Source organism: Grammomys surdaster, unplaced genomic scaffold, assembly GCF_004785775.1.
Source record: "Grammomys surdaster isolate TR1022 unplaced genomic scaffold, NIH_TR_1.0 364, whole genome shotgun sequence".
Lineage (NCBI taxonomy): Eukaryota > Metazoa > Chordata > Mammalia > Rodentia > Muridae > Grammomys > Grammomys surdaster.
In genome coordinates this window covers 1,843,113-1,869,163 of record NW_021604783.1, presented here as the reverse complement: position 1 = coordinate 1,869,163, position 26,051 = coordinate 1,843,113, and the positions used below count along the sequence as shown (strand labels likewise).

The 26,051-nt window shown below is 51.8% G+C and overlaps 2 protein-coding genes across 3 annotated transcripts in view; one reads left to right on the top strand and one right to left on the bottom strand.

Moving 5' to 3' along the window:
* Positions 1-13,503, top strand: part of Ntn1 (netrin 1) — a 174,065-nt gene extending 160,562 nt beyond the window's left edge. Inside the window, exon 7 of the mRNA XM_028780187.1 lies at positions 9,566-13,503. Within this exon, the coding sequence (XP_028636020.1) occupies positions 9,566-9,894 (329 nt within the window). The 3' untranslated portion in view covers positions 9,895-13,503. The remainder of the gene's footprint in view (positions 1-9,565) is intronic.
* A 5,006-nt stretch (positions 13,504-18,509) lies between these two features.
* Stx8 (syntaxin 8) overlaps positions 18,510-26,051 on the bottom strand; it is a 229,746-nt gene continuing 222,204 nt past the window's right edge. For both annotated transcript variants that reach the window (XM_028780195.1, XM_028780196.1), the window contains exon 8: positions 18,510-18,684. In XM_028780195.1, coding sequence (XP_028636028.1) covers positions 18,617-18,684 — 68 coding nt within the window. In that variant the 3' untranslated portion in view covers positions 18,510-18,616. The remainder of the gene's footprint in view (positions 18,685-26,051) is intronic.

Below are 26,051 nucleotides of genomic sequence, written 5' to 3'. Positions count from 1 at the left end.
TGAGGTCAAGTGCTCTGGCCCAACACAGTCACAGGGGATGTTGTTGACGGTGGCTATCTATTTCCTGGGTGTCTCCTTCTCCTTTCCCTTGTTTCTCTGCTTCTTGGGGGAAAGGCTCCTCTGTCTTATCTCACATCTTTAACTTTGTACAGTGTCCCCCCAATGGCATTGAGCTGTGGCTCATAGACACCACTCATGTAAACACACACACACACACACACACACACACACACACACACACACGCGCACACACACGGTCCTGCTTCAGGGACCTAGGGAGTTCTGGGACTTTATCCCTTTCTTACCCTGGAGATTTTGCCTCTATACACATTCATTAAAGCCCTAGGCCCTGTCCTGGGTACTGCACTCACAGGTCTGCATGGCACAGGGGGCTGACCATCAGGGAGTACACATTTGGAAGAAACATACATATTGAGAGCCCCAGAAGAAGCCTGAGTGGTGTTGCCCAGGGCCTGGTAGCATGGATCTCTAGTAGTGGGAAAAGTCTCCATGCCCAAAATCTGGAAATTGGCTGGTGGGGTCTGAGAACAAGGAGGGCAGGGTAGCTGGGTGAGAGGGTGGGTAGGGTTGGAAATAGTCTCCTGGGCTGCTAACATTTACATGCAGAAAATATCATGAGCCTAACCAAGGGTGGTGCCTGTGCCCCTAGCAGCTGCCCAGGGAGCCTCAGTGTCCTCTCCCTTCTCCCTGGGATGCGCATCGGCCCTCTCGTTGTGAAAGGTGAGATCATCTCTCTCACCAGTTCTTGGAAAAGTGCTTCATTCCCAGAAATGTTTATTAGTCACCCCCCCAACCCCCGTAGAAAGACATCTTGGCACTGCTGGATGGAAAACTGAAGATGCTTTTACATGAGCCTCAAGTGTTCCACCTGACAGCCCCTGCCAGTGGTTTCAGAGGACTCAGCTTGAGGGGAAGTGCTGTGGACATCTTGGCCCCGTGTGGCATATGTGCTAGTGGGCTGTGGCCCAGGTGAACTGAGCACTGATGGAGAGCTCTGATATAGCTTAGATACCTTTGTGCCTAGGAGCCCGTGGAGTCAGTGGAAATGCTGAGTGAGGATAGCCGAGCCAGGACTGGGCTACCCGAAGGCTCTGCTTCAGTCATTACCTGGTGTTCCTCAGCTGTGTGGGAGGGAGGAAGGGAGGGAGGGAGGGAGGGAGGGAGGGAAGGAGGAAGGGAAGGAGGAAGGGAAGGAGGAAGGGAAGGAGAAAGGGAGGAGTTCTTATTCCTCTGGCTCACCGAGACCCCACAAGGTAAAACAGCAAGCTGGGTATCAGTGCTGTGGGCTCCCAGGCCTGAGCTCCCTCCTTCTTCCCCATGTCAGTGATTTAGCATTTGGCAGCCTGGAGTAGACACAGCAGCCCTTAGAGGGCTCACAAATCCATACCCCAGTGGAACACTGGCTCCCAGCTCCAGATCAGACTTGGTAGAAAGGCCACACAAACATCTTGATGGGTAAGGAAGGAGGCATAGCTCCCCCAGTGGGGAGCCCCTGAGCTGATGGGCAGAGGGGATGCATAGTGAGCAATGGCGGTGACAGTGGCAGCAATAGTGGTGACAGTGGCAGCAATGGGGGAGGGTCATGAGGCGACAGACCTGTGGTGATGAGCAGGGAAAGGCAATGTGAAGGGAGTGGATTACAGGGCACTGGAACCGTGGTAGCACTGCTATCCTGGTGGAAGTTCCGCTTTGAGCAGCAGACAGGGCCCAGGCTCTTGTCTCATGGCTGTGGGTCTGGAGCTTTGCCACCTTGTGAGCATTCTCCCTCCTCCTCCTCCTCCTCCTCCTCCTCCTCCTCCTCCGTAGCCCTGGGATCTATGGTGACTGTCATCAGTCTCTGTCTCTTCAGAGAGCCAGATCTCTTAGCAGCCATGTCATAGACGAACTTACTATATCTACTCCAGTGACCCCGGCTATGGACACAGGTATTAGAGTGATGTAGGGCTGCCTTTTCAAAGCAAGGTCCTGATGTGAGCTGGAGGCAACTGGTAGTAATTCCTGTGAAGAGCCATGTCACCTGGACATCCTCTGGTTGAGAGAATGGGGCGCAGACATGATGGCAGCATGCAGCATGGTGTTTCAGAGGCTTGCTGACCCTCCCCAGGGTCGCTGGCCCCCTGGGGATCCTCTTGTTTCTCCAGCCAGATGTGACCCCCTTCCTGAAGAGTGCCAACCACATATGGATGCCAGATGTGGAGCTGGATCTGCATGAGTCAGCCTGCGGTCGCGGAATGTGGGTGACCACCAGGTTGGGCAGGAAAGGCCAGGCAGCCCCGGTGACAGCTGGACAGCAAAGATTCTGTGCCCACAAGAAAGTGGCCCCCCTGGGGAGCCAGCTGGGGGCTGGTGCAAGCAGCCTTCCCCAGCCTTGAGCTTGAACCCCTGCCACCATTGCTCCAGCCAGTCCAGAAAGGGGAGATGGCAGTCCTGGGTCTGGGCAGCGCCAGACTCTTGTCTGCCTGTGTGCTGGTCTGCCATTTTCGTTTTGGCTCCTTGAAGTTTCCTGTGTGTTTTTAGGAAGCAGAGATGGCTCAGGGTGGCTCAGAGAAACCACAGAGGTTATCCAGTAAAGGATGTCTTTCTCCAATTTACAGAAGCTCAGCATGGTCTAGCCAGTGTCTAGTGAGCCAGGACAGAGTTGGGGTAGACATCCCCAGGGACTATGGTCTCTGTTGCAAAGGATCCCAGCACACCTGTCTTTGACCCTGGGTGTTCTATCCAGCAGTCTCCACAGACACTCCAGTTTCTCTCTACCTGTAGTCTTGGAGAATGCACCAAGCAGCCTTCAGGGTTTTAAGAGACATGGCCTGAGGTAACCATACCTCCTAAGCTATCATACTTGAACTGCTTAATCCAGGGAGACCAGCTGCCAGCCATGCCAGCTCCCAGCCATGGCAGCGCCCAGCCCTCTGCAGGGGTCAGTATACAGCACTGCTGCCTTTGTACTTTGGTGTCTGTAATAGGGCTCCAGTGCTTTACTTATGTCTCCTGGGAGAAGCAAGTTTGGAGGCTGGTTGGACTTTAAGGAACTTGTGGGTTTTCGGAGCCAGGCCTGTTATGGATGGGGCACATTGGTTCTAGTCTAGCATGGGACAGAACTCCAGATGTAGGTATCTTGGGGAAGCTTGGTAGTGCCATTCCAGCCTGGGCATCTGGGAGGGAGGAGCTACTTTTTGCTCTCATGGTAGCTTCCTGGAGCTGGAGCCTCAAGGGGGAAGTGGGGATTAGCAACAGTTGCTTGAGGGACTTCTATGTGTCCTGCAGTCTTCTGTGGAATGGTATAAATGTGCTGTCCTGAGCTGGCCCAAACTCCCTCAGCACTAGGCTTTCTTGGAATCCTGGAGGGGGTTAGGGGTGATGGGGACCTGGACCTAAGTCACACAGAGGAATATGTTTGTCACCTTTTCTCCTTCAGAGGCCAGAACTCCATCTCTGCCAAGACCTCTGGCTGGGGCTCACTCATCATCTACTTTCCTGTGGGAAGTTCTGAAGCAATACCCAGCAGGCTTTGCTCTTTCTGGTGTCTATTTTCGATGTAGTTGTGTAGGTTGGGTGGTCTAGCCAGTATGGGAGGCAGGTATAGATGGCTGGAGCAACTCCTGAGACCATGCAAGGTGTTCTGAGGTGGGGTGTCCTTTTAGCAGTTTATCCAGAGAGGTACGCAGAGGAGCGAGGACTGGTATGGTCACTGTACAGCAGAGGCCAGTTCTCCACATGAGGCCAACACAGCCTTATACTTGTGAATCTGAATGAAGTAGGTGTTATGGCTTGCATAGGAAATGCCTCCCAAAGGTTGGGAACTTAGCAGGCGAGACCTGGTTGAAGTGACTGGGTCCTGGGGCTGTGCCTATGCAAACTACACCTTGTCCCCAGTCCCTTGCTTGCTTTCTGCTTCCTGTCTGTCAGGAGCTAAACAGCTCTGTTTAGCATATTTTCGCCACCATGTTTGGCTTTACCATTGGGCCTCAGGCAGTGGAGTCCACTGGGAGCATGTACCACAACCTCTGAATCTGAAGCCCAGATAAAGCATCTCCTCTATGTTGAATGCTCAGATATTTTGTCACAGTAATGCAAAGGTCCCTGACACACTGGGTTGAGCCAGGTAGGCTGCCTTTTGCTCAGGGCCAGGATTAATACCTTCTTAGGCGCCACACTTTCCGTATAGAAGCCCTGGGAGCAGGGCTTGACCTGGGCTGGCCTGGAAGTGCACAGTCAAGGCTGCATTTCATGAAGGCAGCTGAGGCTCATGACACGCTCTTTCCACCTGGAGATTTACAGGGCTTTTGATTTTAATGGTTTCTGTGGGATTGGCGTCCTCCCCCATCGTTCCTGGCTCCTGTCTCTAAGGCAAATGGGTGACAAAGCTCCCTTAGCTGGACTGGCCCAACAGGAAAGGATAGATGGGGTAGGGCGGAGAGGGGAAGCAAGGGGCAGCCCTTAGGAGGGGCAGCTGTGGGTGGCCCCTAGGGACCACTTTGAGCAACCTATAAATCCTCGAAAGCTCCAGAAAGGCAAGAAGCTTCCCCCACAGAAGTGCTGGAGAGAGGGGGATGGCCTAGGGGAGTGCCTGCCTAGTCTCTGTTCTCCTATGGCTAACCCAGCAGGTGGTTTTTGCCCTGCTGAGCCTTCCTCTCTGGCTGTGGGCTCTCAGCAAGCCATGAGTTAGCCAGCAGGGCATATGCCTTGTCTTCATAGATCAGACAGCTTTCCTAGAACCCAGCCTCGGTTAGAGACCTTAGATCTCAGAGGCAGGTCTTTAAACCTCCATGCAGAGCTATCTACTCCTGTTCCCACCTGCCTATGCAGGGTTCGTAGCAGGCCTAGAGCTCCCTATAGGCCCTGATGGCCCCTGGTCCAAATCTGGAGTGGGGCTATAGGGAGGTGGGTTTTGAGTGAACTGGCTCTAGGCAGAAAACAGCAATTTTCCCTATGGAGGCTCCAAGCACAGGATAATGGCCAGGGGCTTTCCATGCTGCAGGTTGCCTTTAATGGCCTGAGGATTTCCCTGGTGCTGGACTTAAGGGAGAGGGTGAGGCCATTGGGAAGGGTGGCCATTCCCTCATTTCCATGGTAGCTAGGGATATGTGTAGGCAGCAGATTGGAGTCTGCATTCTGTGACTGAGACATAGCTTCAAGGCATCCCGACTGCCCTTGCGCTGCCTTAGACACTCCTCCATCCTCGGCCTTCTACTCAGCCCCTACGCCAAGAGCAGCACAGGTGGCCCTTGCTAAATCTGACTCCTGTGGACCTGGCCCTCAGAGTCCTCATCCCCCACCCCCACAGAGTCATAGCTGGGCTCTGCCACTGGACTGAGTGAGCAGGGCACCTAAGCTAGCTGGAGATGCAGACTAGAATTCATCTAGGGTTGGTGGGTCCTGTGGTTTACCCTGCCCTGGTGGCTGAGAAACATGCTTAGCATGAAAGTCGTTCCTGGGAACTGGAAAATTGCTGAGAGGAGCAGATCATGTCCTCCCCAGCTACAAGGTGCTGAGTTCTGGGCTGCTTAGAGAAGAGGGCTTGGCCAGGTTTCAAGCTCTCCTCCCTCGCCCCCCATTCGATTGTTTTCTAAGGATCTGCTCCATCCCATAGCTGGTTCCTTCCCAAGGAGCTCAGCTGGGGCTGCAGACAGCCTGGAAGGGCTCTTCCCCACCCTGGTTTTGTCTGCACCAAGCACTTCTAAGGCACAGAGGCTAAGAACAAACTGGCTCACCTCAGCTGTTGCAGGAGACAAGGGTGGGGGGTAGATCTGTGGTGTGGAGTTCCTTCTATATAGAAGGCCTGGAGCACCAGCCAGTGTCCGTCTCATAGGCCCTCCTGTCTCTGATCCAGCACTAGCCTGCTCTCAGAGCCGAGGGCTTCCATTCCACCAGCAACTTGTAATTTAAGGACTCCCAACATGCACCCTGTGCCCATGGTCACCCTGCTGTGAATGATATCATCACCCACCCTTCTGGATGGGGGAAACCTCATCTGAACCCCCTATAGAGGATAACATCAGGACATCAGCCTAAAGATGGGGGGTTGGCACTCGGGTGAGTGGGGCGAGTTTCATTGTGCAGCCATTTGTACGGCTCTAGCGAAGTGCAGCTGACTGTACAGAAATCTATGGATGGCAGTCTAGGTGGCTAAGAAGTCTAAGATCAAGGTACCACCCCTTCTCTGCTTCCAAAATGCCACTTTGTTGCTGTGGCATCGCAAGGGCTCACTTAAGCCTCTTAGAGGACCAATGCTTTGCGAGTGAGGGTGGAGCCCACATACTGCTGAGTTCACTTTTTAAGGGTTCCCAACTCCTAACTACTGCCATCTGGGTGGGACACCAGTCTGAGGCCCAGAGCAGGCTGTAAGAGTTCTGTGTGCCCCCAAGACTGGCAGAGCTATTGCTGAATGGTGCTCAGTCACCTGGCCAAGTGGTAATCACATATCACCAAGTGGTATCTAGGTGTAGTCTGGACACCTTGGTCATTCCTGATCAGAAGCAGCAGCCAGCAGCCAGCAGCCGGTCAGAGGTGACAGCAGCCCTGGTGTGTGCCACGCGGCTGCCAGAGCATGCTCTCCCCTCAGCGCACAGGGCAGGTCTGTTTGAGGTCATGGTTGCGATGTGTATTTTGAATCTTTTCAGTGGTATGCGCGCTGCAGGGACTTGGCCCATGCACTGTGTGTGCAGCTCATACTTGGTGGGCTTTGTAATGTGCGGAGGCGTTGCCAAGGGCAGCGGAAATGTGGATTTTTTTCCCCCAGTGTAATCACATGAATCCTGCTGCCACCCTCCCCTGCCCCTGGACTTGTGCTGTCTCAGCCTGCAGTTAGGAAGGTCCCTACCACATAATTAGATCTGCTGGAGACAGAAGGAACTAACTTCTTAATTCTTAGATCTTGAACATTGCAGTGTCCTGTGGGGACCCTCAGGGCTTAAGCGAAGCAGGTCCTCTTGAGGCCTGTGGTAGTTTCTAGGGAGTTGCCTTGCCAGAGATCTGAGGTAAGCCAATGATGCTTTTCTTCAAAGCCAAGCTGTTGCAGGAGCATGTGAAGGAATGTCTCCTGGGGAATCTTGGGACCCAGCCCAAGGCTAGACCTTGTCTAGCCAGCTCTTCTCCTAAGTTCTGTTCTGTAAAGCTGAGACCCTCTCAAGCCTGTCCATCAGGCTGAGGCTCAAGACCCCTCTAGTTATACTGGAATGGGGCCCACACTCATGACCTCATCATAATTGCCTCTGGAAAGGCCCTGTCTCTACATTGGTAGTCTCTGAGGTACAGGGATGTTAGGGCTCCAGCAAAAGAGCTTGAGGCACCAATGCTCTGAGTCTGGGATTAGACTACATCATCAAGGACCCAGCCAGAGGGGCCTCCACACATCCAGCCCATTCCCGGTCAGGCAACACTGGCTGGCCAAGGGTTGCCACACAGGGAAAGTGCTTGCCCTGAGAGGCTCATTCTGTATTCTGCTCATTCCCCGGGAAAGGAAACCAGGGCTCTGGCAGTAGCTCTCGGATCACTTAGCTGAGGGGCACTCAGTTGCCACGGTGACCTCTGTCTGTAGAGTCACTTCTCTAGGCTGGAGGGTTTCCCCACCCCCCACCCTCAGAGTTCACAGTGAGTGTTGAATCCCTTGGTGACAAAAACATGGAAACGGTTGCCATGGCAGCCATTCTTTGGAGCCCTCAGACTGAAGTGCAAAGTTCAGGATGCCCAGGAACAGCTGAAATGAAAATATGGGAAAATCCACCACTTCCCTCACCCAGGAGGGCAGGTTGGAGCATCCGGTGCTCCTCTGCACCCAGCTGTCTGCTCTCCAAACCGAGTACCTTGGCCAGTCAATGTGGGCACAGGAAGGGAGCAGGGAGGCTCCCCCAAAGACCTTAATGGGGAGTCACCTGGAGCAACAGAGACCCAGGAAGGCTTTCTGACTCTGGAAGAACAGAAGTGATGAGCTGGGCTTCCCTGGGGTCTCTATTGTCTCTGTACTGCTGCTCTCTGTCAGGGGGCTCAGGACATTCCGTTGGTCAGGTAGTCCTCAGTATAGTCCAGGGGTAGTGCGTCTCTGCACTGTGGGATGAAGTGTACACTGTGTGACATACGGGGTCAGCACAGAAAGAAGCCCTGGCTATGGGGATGGAAACGATGTCTGCTTCCCTAGAATGGGGCTGAGCACAGCTGAGGCCTTCTCTAGGAATCTCCTGAACTGTACAGGGTGACTGGCTGTGTGTTCCTCTCCCCAGCAATTCCCAAGAGGCTCTGGTGCCCTAAGATGGGCCAACCAGGGGGCTTCCACAGCCAGCAGTGTTTGGATACACATACACACTACTTACCACTTACTGCCTCTTAAAAGCCCAGCACCAAGGGAATTCTTGAAGGGAACCTGGTGTTCGACAGACTTACTTGAAGAAAGTCCCTCCATCTTTTTTTTGTTGTGTGTGTACATACACACATGGGGTGTTTGTGTGTGCATGTGTGTAGGTCAAAAGTTGAGTTTGGGCATCTTCCTGTTGTTCTCTACCTTGTTTGGAGACAGTCTTTCATTGAATCAGGAACATGCCAAGCCCCAGGGATCTGCCTGTCTTTAGGACAAGGCACTGGGATCGTAGTTATGCGTGCTGATCTCATGTTCCCAGTGTTTGTCTGGCAAATCCTTCACTGACTGAGCTACCTCCCAGCCTCCCCCTCATAAACGTGCCCTTCTACTTTAAAGTGCCTTCAGTAGGAGCATCTTCTCACATACCTGTCCTTTAGCCTCAGTGTCTCCCAGTAGCATCAGCACTCCCGGGGAGAGTGTGTGAAATGGGGACTCTGGGCTTCACCCAGCTCTGTTGAGTCAGAAGCTCTAGGGTATAGGTGGAGTCAGCACCATTTGCAGAAGCTCTCCAGGGGCTTCTGGCCCAGCCTGGTTTGAGAACCCCTGTACAAGACTGGGGTCGGGGGAGGGAGGGTTAGTGTTGAACCTGAGAGGCTCCAAGGGAGATAGCAGCCTGGTAGGGAGTGCTTGAGGACCCTGGCTGACCCTGGCCACCTGGCAGGCTCTTTTGATGCTGCGTACTGAGATTCCTTGATGGGCTCTTACAATTTCATTAAAGTCAGGACGATTGTGGGGGGCTGCATCCTAAGGCTTGGGGTGAAGTGACTGGAGCCTTTGGAAGTATGGGCAGGTGAGGTACTTCTCATTTCCAGAGGGGTCAGCACTGCTGTCAAGGCCACCTGCCCTCAGGGGCAGGTAGACTTTATCCAGAGAGCTAGGGGCATGCTTAATCCATCTAGCCCCCCTTGCCTGGAGTCTCAACATCTCCCAAAGAGGCAATGTTAGGGGACACCTTCAACAAAGGCAGGAGTAGCACTTTTTAGAATAGGGGCCTTGGCCCAGGTATTAATCAGCTCAGGTTCTGGGATCAGCTATGCTGCAGCTCACCCATCACTGGTGGGGCGCCCTTTGCAGTCACTTCCCAGACCCCGCTCCAGGTTCTTGTAGGACACGGTACAGGTACCCATCGCAGGACCTGGGCACCTGGCTGGACTTCTCAGCCATGACTGACACCACCTATTTGCTTCCTTGCAGCTGTCCAGATCCACATCTTGAAGGCGGACAAAGCAGGGGACTGGTGGAAGTTCACAGTGAACATCATCTCCGTGTACAAGCAGGGCACGAGTCGTATTCGCCGTGGTGACCAGAGTTTGTGGATCCGCTCACGAGATATCGCCTGCAAGTGTCCCAAAATCAAGCCCCTCAAGAAATACCTGTTGTTGGGCAATGCTGAGGACTCGCCTGACCAGAGTGGCATCGTGGCAGACAAGAGCAGCCTGGTGATCCAGTGGCGGGACACATGGGCAAGGCGGCTGCGCAAGTTCCAGCAGCGGGAGAAGAAGGGCAAGTGCAAGAAGGCCTAGCGCGGAGGTAGCGCAGGCTCCAGGAGGGCGGGCAGGGTGCTGGCAGAGGCTGGCAGCCTTGGACTTGGCCCGCCAGGGTTTTTCCGGGAGGGTGGGGGCGGGGCGAAGTCGAAGTGGGGCGGGGCCCTCAGCGGCTCCGCCCCAGCCCCACCCTCACACCCCTGGCTGCGCTCTTATGCGCATTGGCAGAAAGTACCCTGTATTGACAGGTCAGGCCCTGGAGAAATGAGGACAAGACATAGCTACCTCACGGCGCTCCTTCCAGAACAGAGATGCGCTTCCCTAGGGCTAGGTGGGGGTCGCCGTGGAGGGGCTGGGGGTCCCGAGTGGCGGGAACAGAATGGCACAGTGCACTATAGCCGCTGTGTTTGATGGTTATTGAAGGGGATGTGAGAACTGTGAATTTTTGGGCCTGCAGCCTGGGCAGGGGCAACCAATCCACCACCAGACACTAGTCATGCCCCCCTCTTTTCTCCATCACCTGCTGTCTAGGAATTCCCACAGGACTCTAGACTCTGACAACAGGTCCCTATGTCAAAGGGTCAGATGACACTGGGATCAGCCAGCTTCGGTCTCCACTGCCACCTGCTGGGCTGGTCTCCTGGGTGGAGTTCACCATCTGTAGGGAGGAGAGGCTCATCCTGGGGCCTGCCCTACCTCAGTGGGGCTGGCCCAGGCTCCTGGCCCATCAGAGGGCCTAGGGCCTAAGGACCCTGAAGTCAAGCCGGGTGGTCATTGCCTCTGCTGGAGCTGCCTGTGGAAGGAGGTACTGCAAACCAAAACCTCCCAGAGAGTCTCCTTGCTGGAAACTTGGAAACAGCCCTTTTTATGACATTTTCCAGAGGAGGGGGAGGGGGACTGGCGGGGGTTTAGGGCAATGACACTATTTGTGTAATGACATCAGCTCCCACAAGGCCTCACAGCAATGTCAACAGCTGGAAAGGGCCTGGTCAGGTCTGGCATGCCAGTGGCTGTATAGGCAGTTTGAACCGGGCTTGGGGGAAGGGGCTTGCCTGAGTCAGGCCAGGGTTGCTGCTCAGCGAGGTGCCTGGTCCAAGCTGTAGGAAGGCAAGGCCAGGAATGGTAAGGTTCCTGGGGTCCAAGGATGCTGTGACTGCTTCCTGTCGCTGCCCTCACTGCTCGCTCCCAAGGAAAGGGACACAGGCTCCTTGGTTAAGAAACTCACTCTAGCCCCCAGCTGTCTTGGTCTAGCCTGGACAGTCTGGTCCATTCCTTTCTGGCCCCCTTCTTTGTGGAGGTCCCTAGGCCCTCCTGTATGCCTAGCCCTCTTTTCTCTTAGAGATTTAATGTCTTCATGCAGGCCAGCTCCACACTTCCCTTCTGGTTGCTTCCCGGGCCCGTTAGCCTTTCTCTGCCTCTCTGCACTGGGGCCTCTAGCCTCACGCCCCGCACACTGGATGAGAGGCCTGGCCCTCTCAGTCAGGAAATTGGTTTCATTTCTCCTGCCCATTTGGCGGCCCTGAAGGGCCATATGAGGGATGAAGCTCAGCCCTGTAGTGACACGGCTCCCTCTGCCTCTCCACGTCTGCCCACATCACCGCTGCCACCTACTGAGCACCCCTTGGTGCCAGGCACTTTACCCATATGCTCCCGGCCTGTTTTTACCACAAACCTGTGAGACAGGGATTCATTTTTGTCCTTGTGTTCACCAGGAAAAAGATGTGTCCACGTGCCCAAGGTCACACCAGCACCGGTACTCAGACCCTGACCTTACCACAGTTGCACATCAGCTGTTAGTCCGCTTGACACTCCCACAGCAGGTGAGGGTGGGGTGGGGTAGTGGTTATCACCAAGACCCAGGCAGCTTGTCTCTAGAGAACCTTGAGGATATGAGCCTAGAGTATGGTCTGGGATGGACACAGTAACACCTCCAGAGGAGACATCAGGGGTGGTGAGGCATGAGGAGTGGACTCCCTAGAGGAAAGTTGTGAGGTCCAGGAAGACAGCTGTGGCCATCTGAGAGGGCCTGGAAAGGTGACCTGACTGCTTCACAAGCTGGAGGAAGACTATAGGCTTCAGAGAGAGGCTGGCACCAAGCACACAGACCTACCCTGGCAAGGGTCATGTGGAGTCTCTGGTCCAAGCTTGAGATTGAGGGCAAGGGCCACTATCGAGGACAGCCCGTGTAGTTTGCTGGGTGCTATCTATAGCAAATAACATCCCAACTGAATGGCAGCTGTCTTATTTCTGAACCAGCATGGCTTCTGCCGTGGCCAGCTTCCACCCATGAACCCTGGATTCCAGTGAAGCCCCTTAACTAGCCTGCCCCATCTCCCCTGTTAGGCACTGAGACATTTTGTTAGAACTCCACAAGGCCTCCTGCCCTGCCCTCTGTGGCCTGGTCAATGGGGTTACATTAAATAGCCAAGAGGAAGCAAGTTGTGGATAAGGTCACTGCTGAGGGAACAGAGTTTGTCCCAGCTACTCTGTTCTGGACTTGAATCCAGTCCACCTCTCCTCTGCCTGAGAGCCAGCCTTAGGGGGGCAGCTGTCTCCTACCCACCCTGGGCCCCACCCTAGGGAGGAGGTAGAAAGGGAAAAGGAGACATCTTATTTGTACAGTTAGGAAGGGGTGCAAAATGGAAGTAGGATTTTGAGTTTGAGAGTGTATTAACACAGTTGTGATATGTAGGTCTTTGAAGAAAACCATGCCAGGTTAGTCACTTACCAGTCAAGATTCCCCAGCTGTCCCTTTGCTCACCATTTGAGTAGTCTGGTCCCCTGCCACCAGAATGCCTCCTTTGCTGACACATAGTAGCACAAAGGTGTGGGGTTAAGGAGACGGCATGCTCCCAGGTACACCCATGAGCTGTGGTGTCTCTGGCCAGAGCTTGTCCTGGAACACAGGGCAGGAGACAGACAGGATCATCGGGCTCCTTCAGATGGGAAGGAGGGTCAGATGCCTAGGGCAAAGTCTAGGGAGGCTGGAGTAGGGGCTTTCTAGAACTCTGCCTCAGTGGTTACATACAGGCAGTGAGTACAGGCTATTTTAGAATCGCCCCTGAGCTGGAACAAGACTGAAATGAAGAGGCCCTTCGGGACTGACCTAGGAAATGGTTCCTTTAGGGTCTCAACACTTGAAGGACTCCATCTAGGGAACCTAGAGAGTGGGCACCTTAGGCTCACTAATGGGCCGTGGTTCACAGACAGACATTCCTGTGGACCAGAGCCATGCCATACCCCAGGGGTATCAAAATTGTCTTTGTGGGGCCTTGCCCCTGCCAAAAACTAAGCCAGCCTCACCTCTTGTGTCAGTGGACATCCTTCCCCTTTTCCTGATCTGGATACACCCCCGGCCTCCCTCCTGTGTCACCGATTCTGCTCACACAGAATTGTAAATGTTTAGTTGTGACCATGACATATTGTTTGGGCCAGTGTTCCTTTCCAATGCATACTAATATATTATGGTTATTATATATGAATATATTTAATGACATGGAGAAAGTTGTGGATTTTCTTTTCTTTTTTTTTTAAAGTTTTTTTTGTTGTTAGAGTTGTAATGGACCCAGACAAAACTTGTAACGTGGGCCCTACATGATAGAACTAAATTCAGATATCATTAAATAAACTCTTGTATACTGTTCTGTGTCCCAGCCTTTCTTGGTGGCCAGAGCCTTGGCGGTGGCATGTGGGGAGGTAGAAGGGTGGACACTAACAGCCACGTAAGGAATATGGCGTCTTGCCCTAGGACACCCAGCAAGACAGAATCTTGTGTGTTTTAAACAAAGAGCCTTAACTACCCAAAAAAGGGAGGAAAAGTGTAGCCCTGTTTGGAAAGTCCTAGGGGCTTGCTGGCTCCAACTACTGTTCTAACAGGCTCTCAGATGGGCCAGTCCGCAATGCAATTCCAAAGTCACTGCTGGGGCAGATCCTTCCGGGTCCTAGAGTTCCCAGGCATGGATGGGTAAAGGGAAAGGAGGCTCCTCCCACCTTGCCCTACCCTCACCACTAGATTCAGAGCCTGCAAGCCCTTTCGGACTTGTATAACTACCTCCTCTTTCTTCTATTCAAGATGAAGTGGAGATGACGGAGGTTGATAAAATTCAAGAGATCATGCAAAAAATCCTTGCCACTGCCCTGCCCCTGGCCCATTGCTGAGGCTTAGGCTTAGTGCCGAGCAGGGACTGGGTCTGTGCCAGCACCATGCAGCCACCAGGAACTGAGCTCAGTGGTTTTGGAGAGGCTATGATTAAACTTCCAAATGGTTGTGATTTCTTGATTGAACAACAAGCCAGCCCCCTAGGAGGATGTGTTGCCACGGCCTGTGGACTGGACTTTCCTGAACCCAGAGGTTTTGAAGACAAGACTCACCTGCTGGCCTGGTCCAGACCCTCAGCAATCTGGATTTTGGGATGCCTTTGCTTTCAAGGCATGAAAGTCTTCCCCTGTTGTAGAATGGATAGGCAGCTTGAGGACGACACTGTTGGGTCAACCTCCACAGAACTAGCTCTGAGGAGCAGGGTTCCAAGCCAGGGCAGGCAGGAACACACATGGACTCTGGTGTCCCAAATCATCTCAGAAATGGGTCCTTGCTGAATGCCAATGCCTGGTGGTGAGTAGTTTAGGACAGAAAGCAGTTCCTGGTTGGCTGGCCAGACTAAGGAAAGAGCAAGCCTTGTCTTCAGTGTCAGGCTCCCAGGGCCTGCTGGGGCTAAGACTTCTGTGACCATTTGGCAGTTTGACTCTCATCTTTGGTCATTTTAAGCCAGAAGTTCAGTTCTCAAGGACTTTCCATGATACAGCTTTTTTTTTTCCCCCTCTCCACAAAGCTGTCTGTGTCTGAGAGTGTTCTGACCCCCTCACAGCTGGGCTCTGTGCTGGCAGGAAAACCACACTGTTGATCAGAAGCATGAGAATGGACTGAAGAGCTCACTTGCCTCTTAGGGCCTTTCACCTGGCTGGGGAGACAAGGTATTGACATCTGTCCATGCTAAGAAAACAGTACAAGCAGGGCCTCTGCTAAGCACTGGCCTGAGGTGGTGGGGAAAGCTGGAAGAAGATGGGAGGAAGCCCCAAGGAAGCCGAGTAGACCTCATCAGGACCTGGGGGGCTGGGTCAGTGAAAGACCAGAGGCCTACCACACACTGATGCCTGGATGCACGGAGGGCTCATGCACAGATAAGGCACACTCATCCCATCTCTGCATCTCTCAGGGACAGTACCTTGAATGGGGATGCCCACCCAGAGACACACCCTGTGGTCTCAGACTAAATAAAGACATATAATAACTTCCCCAAGAAAAGCAGGAGTAAAAGAATAGCAGCCAGTGAGAAATATCGAATGTGGATGGCCTGGAGGCATAGTGGGACAGCAAGGCATTCTGGAAGGAGATCGGTGCCTTTAGTTGCTGGCCCATAGTTGGGAGGAAGCTTGTGAAATCCTATGGTATAATAAGAGGATGGATAGTTTGGTCTTATATTTTAAGAGGTGAGAGGTTATCTACCTAACTCCAGCAGGATCCATACATTATTGTGGAGGTCTAATGTCATTACCTGAGGGAATGGCTGTTTGGCTGGCTGCTGGCAGTTCTGACTAGTCAGGATGAACAGTTCCTGAGACTGAGGATCAGTTGGGAATTCTATGGCAGCCCTGTGGTAGGAAAGTCCCAAGGATCCAGACTCAAGGAGCTGGTGCACAACCCTGGCAGGCTGGCTGGCAGCAGGCACCAGATTAAAAAGGTGCAGGAGTTTCTGTGTCAGATCTGCAAAAGCCTGGTGGATGCTCTGTTCAAGCCCAGACATTGCAGACCAGCTGAGGAGGTTGTCTTGGGGCTGAACTAAGGTTCAGTACAATTATTAATGATCACAATGCTTCAGTGGAACAAAAGGACCGGTTATATCCAGGTATCTGGATTTCTTTATATGGCATCCAGATTTAAGATGCATATAATTAATAATCGGTTAAGTTAAACAATTCATAGGCTGTTATTTTAATAAGGTTTACTTTCATTGACAAAGTCCCGGAAGAGAGGGGTGCTCTGGCTGCCTTGCCACTCTGTGTTCTGTGAGTGGTGTAAGACTTAGTCAGTTCCAGAATGCTCACAGCAGGTCACTGGTCTACAGACCTGACATATTGAAGATGGGAAACTAGGCCTTGCAAACCCCACTGGCAAACACCACTCTCCAGGAGCTGTCACCTGGGGTTTGAGGCAGCAGGCTCTCCGGTACACTCCCACTCAGCTGGGTATGCATGCCTGACTCCTTTTGATGAAGTGAGGAAGCCATCTTTGAGGAAGACTGACTGGGGATGAGTCTCTCTGCCTGCAGTGTCCATGGCTGGGACCTCAGGTCCTCATACAAGAACCTCCCAGGCAGCTCTCCTCCTATTCTCCCCTGCCCATGGGTATACAGAAGTGAAGTAACTTGTCCCAAGGTCACGCAATGCTCTCACTGGGCCTACAGCCCATTCAGCCAGAAGAACAGAAGCTACTGTGTGCAGACATGGGCCAGTGTCTTCCTGAAAAGGGCTTTCAGTGCAACTGAGCCAGGCCTTCGTGGCTCTGGTTCAAAGTGTCCCATGAGTTGCCGGGGCTTCGTGCTGAGCAAGTCAAGAGGAGGTGAGAAAGTTAAACAGACTATCAATGCTGCCTCTTCTGAGCCCCAAAGTCGGGGGAGGGGGCTCCCAGGAGACGCTGTTTGTACAGATTTGGGGTTTCCCACAAGACTGGATGATGGAGCTCTGCAGATTCTTGGTCTTACATTGGATGATCCATTAGCAACCATCCTGCCCTGACAAATGTGTCTCAGGGCACACTGTGTCTTAAAGCCTTGGCCTGCAGTCCAGCAAGACTCCTGTCTTCCCAATCACATGCCCTGACACAAGCCTACTCTTCTTAACCTCCAGTCTGTTCCTCACAGCCTGCTTCACATCCTCTTTGCCAGTTGCTACCGCCTGGTATACCAGGACCCCTGGCATCCTGCTCAGTCAGCTCCTGGGCCTTTGTATCCTCAGGAACTTGGGCATCATTGGCCAAATCAGCAGCAGACTTTGCCCCTGCCTGGCTTACTCTTACAGTTCGTGTACAGCGGAAAGTGGAAGACAGTCCTGAGCTCGCTGGACACCTGGGCTTAGACTAGTGTTACAGGAAGAGTCCCCTTCCACCTGAGCCAAATGGCATGCTGTGCTTCAGTCCCTCACCCAGTCCTCCCAGCAGCCCTATGAGGTGGGGCAAGGTGGGGCAGCAAGGGATTGTCACCTTTTTCTACATGAGGCCACTGGCACAGAAAGGTGGTCACAGAGCTGATAAGTGGTGTGGCAACCCTTGAAGCTGTCTGCAGCATGTTTCTTACTCTTGTCTTCTATTATTTCCTGTCATCCGGTGGTAGAACAGGGTAAGTAGTTCCTGTGAGCTGAGGTGCTGTGCTCTTGAGATGAACATTTCACTGCTGGCCTGAGAGCTCCCAGAGACTCTTTCCCCTGCCTCAGTGCTGTCCTGCCTGTCTGCATTCTGGTGTGAGTCAGAGTCAAACAGGTGCCTAAACTTCTAGGCCCCAGGCCTCCCAGACCACTTGGAATCCTTGGTCTCAGGGTGCTAAGAAAGGGTACCAGTTTAGGTGACACTGGGGCTTTCTTCCTGGTGCCTGATTCTGTCCAGTAAAGTCTTTAGGTTATGTTATCTTGAGGAAAGTCACAGGACCTACCACAGGCCTGGCTCCTCCTCACTGAAACCAATGCTATGGCAAGAGTTCTGTCATTAGCTTTCACTCTTCTTCCTTCTACTAACTAGCTGCCCATCCCGCTTTCTGTACAGAGAGGAGAGAGGGCATGCTGCCCCTGCACCCACCTGCAGTCCCGGTATCTTTTGCAGTCATTTCCACTCTGGGTCCATTCTCTGAAATCCACATGTGCATGCCCTCACTCTAGACACACATGGCTTCAGAGCCCATGGAGAGGCTGGATGGAGGCGGCACTCTCCTGCTTTAGAACCAGGCTTTGACTGCTCTCGCCTCAAGCTCTAAGGCTGTGGGCTACTTAAGGTGTCAAATTTGTCTTTTGTTGTTTTTTGAGACATAGTCTCTTTCTGTGAAGCCCAGATTGGCCTCAGACTCAGGAATCTACCTGCCTCTGACTCCTGAGTGCTGATTAAAGGTGTGACCCTCCACATCCTGATTTTGTTTTAGAAAGGTGTCAATCTTGAAGGATGAGTTTATTATTGATGCAAGATAGAAAAGGTGCATGTTCAGATACAAAGATGGTCCAGAAACTCTTCAGAGCAGAAATAACCAGCGCGGCTAGGCATCTAAGCTTTGTGGGCAATTACGCACGGCAGGCTGACTCAGTGGCTGTTGTCCACGTGGCTATGCCTTCCGTGTGGCTCTTGCCTTACTTAGCTCCTGCTATCTGGACACCCAGACACAGGATCACCCAGCCACCAAGGTCACACACTGCATATTAACATGACAGCCCTCAAGATGCCCAGCACACAGACGGTGACTGGAATCCACTGGCAGATGTGTAACAATGGCCATCTGAGGGACTTCTGGCTACTGACAAAATCGCTGACAGAAGACAAGGGACACAACTGGGCCAGTGCTCTAGAAAGGTTTCCAGAGCTGCTCACCTCTGTTCTCTACCCAAGCAATGTACACCAGGAGCCTAGAGCAGTGGAAAATTTATTGAGAGCAGGTGTTGTGTACCAAAAGGGTGCTGGGCTTTCATTCATCATTGGCAGGTGTCACAGCGGGTGGTCCCTTTATTGCTATCAGTTGGTTGGCCACACTGCAACGACCACAATAGCCACAAGCAGCAATAAAATCACCATTATCATCCCTGCAAAAGAGAAGCAGAACACACCTCTTTTAATGAGTGGCACCAGAAAAAAAAAAGCATCACACTCTACAAGTACCTGGAGAGGGCAGTGAGTACAGCGCAGGCTTTGCAGGCGGATGGGCACAGCAGATGGGAGTCCACGGAGGCTATAAACTGCCATTGCCACTTTGAGAGCTGTGCCAAGACTCCCGGGCTGCAAGACAGAACCCCGGGAGGGCCAGGGCCAGGCCTCAGCATTTGGCTCTCCTGTGCACACCAAGCTCCTCGCTCCAGCTATTCAGGGCCTCCTAAATGGCAGCACTGAAGCTATAGATGGAGGTCATCTTTGTTATAGGATTTAAAACTCTGAAACACCGTTAGAGCAAAGTGCCTAATGTTAATAGGTCATTTCTGGCTGTGGTCTATTTTTGTACAATGAATACTTTGGATTGTTTATTTTTTGAGATAGGATCTTGTGTGTTCCAGGCTGATCTTGAACTCACTTTGTAGCCAAGGATAACTTTGAACCTCTGATTTTTATGCCTTCAACTTCCAAGTGTTGGCATTCCAGATGGGTGTCACCACATCTGGTTTGTGTGGTGTTGGAGGCTGTAATCCAGGGTCCTTGTTTTGTTTGTTTTTCAAGACAGGATTTCCCTGTGCAACAGAGCCCTGGCCTCACTTTGTAGACTCACAGAGTTCTGCCTGCCTCTGCCTCCTGAGTATTGGGATTAAAGGTGTAAGCCACCATACTCAACTAATCCAGGGTCTTGTACACGCTCGGCAACCATTGAACCAACTGAGCCACACCTTCAGGCCACTTTGACATTTTTAGTCAACCCAAAAGTGAAAGAAAGAGCCATAACACCCCGTCCTCAGTCTCTAAAGCTTACATTATTTCTTATCTGTCCCCTTGTAGAAGGGAGCCCCTGTTGTGATACTGGATTCTGGCTCTCAGTCTCCGTTTCTTTCATCTAGGGACCTCTTTCCTTTCTTCCTTGTAAATTCGGCTGTGTACCACATAGGGTCCTAGTATGTTTTCTCAGCTACTACTTCAACATGTTGGCAGTGAGAAGGTCTGTGCTCGTGGGTTAACATTTTCATATCTTGGAGACTGTTATCTTGGAGACTGTCATCTTTTCTTTCACTTCTGTCTTGGGAAGTGCTCCTGCTTGTCTGACTGCTCCCTGTCGGCAGGAGTCCCACTGTGCATTAGTTCTTCTGCAGCTCCTGACTGGGGTGATACACCATGCAGGATCAGGAGAAGGAAAACACAACAGGCAGGAGTTGGTGGCCAGGCTCTGGGGCCCATAATGGGGCAAATTCTTGCAACTCCAAGGCCTGGAATTCACCTGGGAGCCAGAGAGGAGCATGGCCACTACAGCTTAGGCGGGCTCCGGGTGACAAGCTCTAGCAGCTCAGCTGTGTACAGCAAGGGCTTCTCCAGAGGCTGGGGTGGCCAGTAGTAGAGACGCCACAGGTCGTGAATTTTCAAGTCATGGTGATGATGGAAATGGTGGAATAAGCAGTGGAGGAAGATACAGGAAGAGCTGATTCCCGAGGCAAAAGCACCCATGGATTCTAGTTTATATGCTCTGTGGAGACAGGCCTCGAGCCCTAGCTGATGCAGACGGAGCATTGCAACACCAGCCTAAACCTGCCTTGCTCCTGAATTGGCCTGTTCCCCACAAAGCAGTCAGAGCTTTGTGAATTTTATCAGGTGGCCTCTTTGCTCAAAGGTCTGCAGTGACTCCAGCTGAGGTCCAGACTCTACTGTAGTCTACGAGGCCACGCACAATCTGACTCACTGTCCTGCAGCCCTTCTGAGCACTCGCCATCTGGCCGCCTCCACTTCTCCACCGTGGCACACCTCTGCTTTTGCACACGCTGAACTTTCTGCCTGGTGGTTCTCTCTGGGGTTACTCTTCCTGGGGCCCTCTTTGGTGACTTGCAGTCACTGGTGCTTTCTACAGCTCCACATCTCCAGGTAGGACTTAGCAACATCACTTTTGAGGTGCTAGCTCTCAAGTGTCTCCTTCCCTGGAAGGTCAGTGTCCACAGAAGGAACTGTGCCTTCCCATTTGTTACTATACTGCAGGAACTAACGCAGAGCCGGCACACAGAGACACAATCTACATGTAATAAATGGAGAAGCACACTGAATACTTGGAAGGGCAAGAAGAAACAGGAAGATACAGGAAGAGTAGTGAATAGGGAGGAAGAAACCAGGAAAATGTGTCAAATAGAAAATTCAAAAATGGTCCAAACCAACCAGCAAATATCACAGGGACATGGAGCCAGTGTCTTAGGTTCTAGAAGTTTGAAGAGGACAGGAAGTTTCAGCTGAAGGGGTGTTGCCTTTAAAGGTGCTAATGTGTCTACCACAGAAACTGAGTCAGACGCATGCATGCATGCATCCCCTGGAAGGGAAGCATACTTCCCTCTTGACACCATAGACAATGACTTGATAGCAAGCAATACAGTAGGGGCTTTTCCAAAAACAAAAAGGGAACTTCAACAGCAAAGACAAACAAGACTTTTATATTTTAAATGCTTTCAGGCAAACACAAGTCCATTTTCAACAGCCTTAAGTAAACACAGGGCTGGGTACATGGAGGAGGTCATTTCTAGGTGAAAAGGGGATAAGCAAAGGCCAGCTACGGCTCCGGGATCTTTTGGGCCAAGAAGACTTGACTTAGTGGCCTGTTCACAGCAGCCATGTTTAATCTGTGATGACAACTCCAGCACCTTCCTGGAGAGGTCCTGGAAGTATGGATCCTGTTAAAGGTACTAAAGCTCAGCCCAGTTTGAGGTCAAAGCTAATCATAAGGTTCGGGGCTCAGAATAAGGGGTGTATTGCCTGGCTCACTGCTCCATAATTGGCCACTCTATGTTCTGTATACAAGGAAGCAGAGGTTCTGGAGGGCTGCACCGGAATCTAGGAGGGTCTGCTCTCATCTGTGCTTTTAACCTCTTCCTAAACCATGGGAGCCCACTCAGGGCTCCTGACACCCAACAGAACACAGGGTTCACCAGGGATAGAGGGCCAGACTCACTGGGGCAGAAAAATTAGGATACAATTCCTTTTCTTCATCTTCTTCTCTTTGCACCCTCCCTCTAAGTTTTATGGTGGAAATACAACACACACACACACACACACACACACACACACACACACACACACACACACACACTCTCTCTCTCTCTCTCTCTCTTAGTAAAAGCAGCCAAGAGCATTGACTGTCATGAACCCCGGGCTTTAACAAGGACTGGTTTTTGGCCAGTCTGCTTCTATGTACACCTACACTTGCCCCTGTGGCCAAAAATTGGTCCCTGGTGTATGTCACAAGAGTCACAGACAGAAGAGGCGCTGTCATATAACCATAGCAGGCTTGAGCCTCCATCTTTCTGACATGGACAGTGGTCTAAGTTTGCAGAACGGCCCCTAGAACAACTTGAGCCATAGATACTGAATCAACTCTCAAAGACAGAAATTGGGGTGTTTTCATTTTCCTCCTAACAGGGCTCCAGCCTCCAGGGCTCTCACCATCCATCCCCAGCTAAGGAAATGTTTGACATTTCAGAATGAACTGACAGTTGAACTCCTGGGAGCCTGCCAACGTCTAAACAATGAGCACTCTGGGTCCAGCCCTAGCTCAGAACACCTGTGAGGCTCGGCTTTGGGTTGCTTCCTCTGCATTTCACTCAGCTCCTGCCATGGCACTGCCGGCACCTGGCCGGGCAGATGTTTGCTCCCAAGACTCAAGAGTCCCTTTCAAGGGGCAGGCACGAGGTGCCAAGGGTTAGGTTACAAGAGTGGGGAGAAACGTCCATTTCCTTTGGTCAGTTTACCAGATGAGTACCCAACACTTGGGATATTTACAAGTCTAGCATATGGCAGCTTAAAGAGATGTAAGGAAACAAACTCCCTTTCAGATTAGGAAGGGACATTAATTAACACTGCATCTTCAGAACAGAGGCGTGTTTTCTGAAGATTGTTCATCTGGATTAATGGCCCATGTTTGTTTGTTTGTTTGTTTTTCCTCCAGTGAAACACTGGAAACCACTGAGTGACAGCTTGTGCTGCCAACACCCCCACCACAGAAGAGGGAGGTAACCACTCTTGCCCTCAGTGTTCACTGGATAAGTGGAAAAAAGGAAAATTTGGAGGCTAGCTTTTCTAGGGAATGGTAGCCATTTTCACGCTGTGGCTGCAGGGTAGTGTTAGAGGGACGCTCAACAGGAGGTGAGGAGAGGTGTGGAGTCAGGTGGCATCTGGGGGACACGGGGCATCCTTGTCCAGAAATTCTTTTTATTTGGGTTTGTCATAAGACAAGCCATCCTGACTCCCTGCTACTTGTTTTGAACCAAAACACACATTCTCATTGCTTGCCTTGTGTGTCACACTGTGAAGAGTCAGGGCCAATAGGCCAGCCCCACACAGCCTGTGAGGATGAGACACTCGTGACTAACGCCTGCAGTGGCTGAGTTTCCTCTCACAGTTGTGCTGTCAAAGGTGACATTTGCTTAAGCATTAACCGGCTGGCTCTTGCAGATCAAACATAGATTTTTGGAATATTTTATTTTAGTTTTGCAGCAGACTCCAGAGCCAAAGGTAGGGACTGAGCAGGACAAAAGACAGAACTGGGATATTTGTTTTCAAAAGTTCATGTAAATGTCCTCCTGAATCCCATTACTAGGTAAATAAGCCAAGAAAGAAGAGGACTGTGGGCGAAGGTGAATATGTTTGCTTTTTGCTTTTTTGGATTAATTGACAGCTGGAAAATGCAGCCTATGCTACTCGCCTGCTCATGGTGTGGACACCACAGCTTTCCACCAACCGACCTCAGCGGGCCAGACAGCCAGACACTGGTGGGCAGGACAGCACCTCCTGCCCCTGGTCTCATCCTTCCTGAGGAGGCTTTACCTCAGGGGTGTATGTGTAATTGCCTTTAGTAATATTTTCATTAAAACAGCAGGCAAAAGGCAAGAAGAGGCTCTCATGAGTTTGGTTTTGTTCTTGTCTGACATGTGTTACTGAGCTTTCCTTTCTCTTTCATGGCTGAGGTGACAGCATCCTTCTCCATCATCAGCATGTATGTGCGCTTATGTGCATTCGTGTACATGTGTGCAGGTCAGAGGACAACTTCAGGTGTCATTCCTCTGCAGGGTGTCTGTCTTCATTTCTTGAGATAAGGTCTCTCACAGGCATGGGACTATCAGATCTGCTAGGCTGGTTGGCTTGTGAGCCCCTAGGATTCATCTGTCTTCCACCTCCAGTGTTAAGATTACAGCATGAACTCCTGTTGGCTCTGGGGATGGAGCTCGAGGTTCTTGTGCTTGCAAGGTTTTATCAGCTGAGATATCCCCTTGGCCCACCCTCAGTCTTTATGGAGGCCACATTCTCTACCTGCTCTTTCTACCCACTACCTTCTTCCATTCTCAGCTAACTCCAGAGCCACAGGCTCAATGCTCAGCTTAGACATGGTGTCTCCCATCAGGGCTGCTCAGTCCCATACATCCTGGCTCTCCTGGAGACCAAGAAAACATCTTCAAGGCCACATCTATACAAGGCCATGTTCAGGAAGGATGGTCCTTCATCTTTAAGTTCTTATGTTATGGATCCGCCCTACCCAACCATCCAGGTCATAGGATCTGAGAAAAGAGATCATGCATAGTCTGAGGTAGTAGAGGGACACAGGTTTTATAATCAGGGACACAGGACTTCAAGTTCATCACTGAGTAGCTAAGATTCCTGGGGAAATGGTCTCAGCTCTGAGTTTGGTTCTACCATTTGTAAGATCAGTCTACCTAGCACCAGCACTGCAGGCATGTTATAAGAATTTGATATGAACAAGGACATGGGGTTTCTGGAACGTAACTGGCTCTCAGTGTCTACCTACTGCCAAGAACAGTGTAGAGGAGACGCCCTATGTCTGTGAATGTCCCACAAGACAGCCTGCGTCAGGGTAACGGCACAGTCATGTCACTTATTCCAAAGAACATGAGGAGCAAAGGCAGAGGAACACTAGGGTGGCGTTTGGTAGAAACAGAGACCAATTCTAACTGGGCCGGGCCATGATGACGGAGTCCAGGAAAGGTTGCAAGTTCACAGTGGAATATCTGGCGACATCCACCTCGGTGATTAGCTACAGGAAGGGCAGCTGTGCTAGCTGATGCTGGCTGGAGTCAAAAGGCAGGCAGAGCTCAGCCCAGTGGCCACCAGGTGAGAGAGGCTGTGAGAAGTTGAACCTTGGAGGAAGTGGAGGTCAGAGTCAGGGCATGGGCTGAGCACAGAGGTGCAGCAAGAGAAGAAGGTTAAAATAAACTGAAAGGGGACTTACTGCTGGACCCTGGGCAGTTGGGGAGGAGGTACAGGGAGGAAGCCATGGACTAGGGAGCCTGGGAGTTGTGGCTATGTGGGCATAAAGGGGGATATTACTAACACCAGGGATACTGAGAATGACAATTGGCACACAAGGAGAAGAGAAGTCACACATAAGAATAATACATACATACATAAAGGCACCCATGCCTTTAATCCCAGCACTTGGGGAGTGGCAGAAATAGGTGGATCTCCATAAGTTCAAAGCCAGCCTGCTCTACATAGTGAGTTCCAGGTCAGCTAGGGCTATATAGCAAAGCTTGTCTAAAAAGAAATGTAAAAATGTTTACAGTGCCCCAATCCTGCTACTCATACCACAGGGCAACCACAGGTGGGAAGAGTGGAGGCTTGCACTCCCTCAGAGAGCCCCAACTCACACCACAGGGCAAGCACAGGTGGGAGGAGTGGAGGCTTGTACTCCCTCAGAGAGCCCCATGATGGGAGCTGGCCAGCAGCAGAGCTGGCTTTGGGCAGAAGGCCTCTGGGTAGGAGTGTCTTGGAGCTGGGCTCAGCAAGCTGGGGAGTCCCTACAGGAGAGGGCAGGCTGAACTGGTCACTTGGGTCCCTGGAGAATGAAGGTAGTACAGCATGGTGTGGGTCATGTAGGTGACAATGTGCCCCCCTAAAGGTCCACACAGCAAGGCAAACATTTGGCTAACATGTACGACCTGTGCTTGTTTGGGTTCTGACTGAAAACAGAAATGCTGGAATAAACAGTGTTTAATCTTTACTCTGTCTCCTTGTTGTCTCATGCTGGGTAACAAACAGGCCTTGCCTTTAGAAGGCACCGTGGTCTGCGGACCATGCAGAGGGAAGAAGGCAGCCTTCAGACGCCTTCCTGGTCCTTCTGCCTCTGTAGGCAAACTACCCAGTCCGTCTACACACAGCTTCCTCAGGGTAATGAGGGACATGTGCACTGACATGTGCATGTTTCTCAGGGCTGCAGGAGGTTTTGCCAGGATCTGGGACCTGGCACACTGGTGGCACTGATTCAGGATCTGGG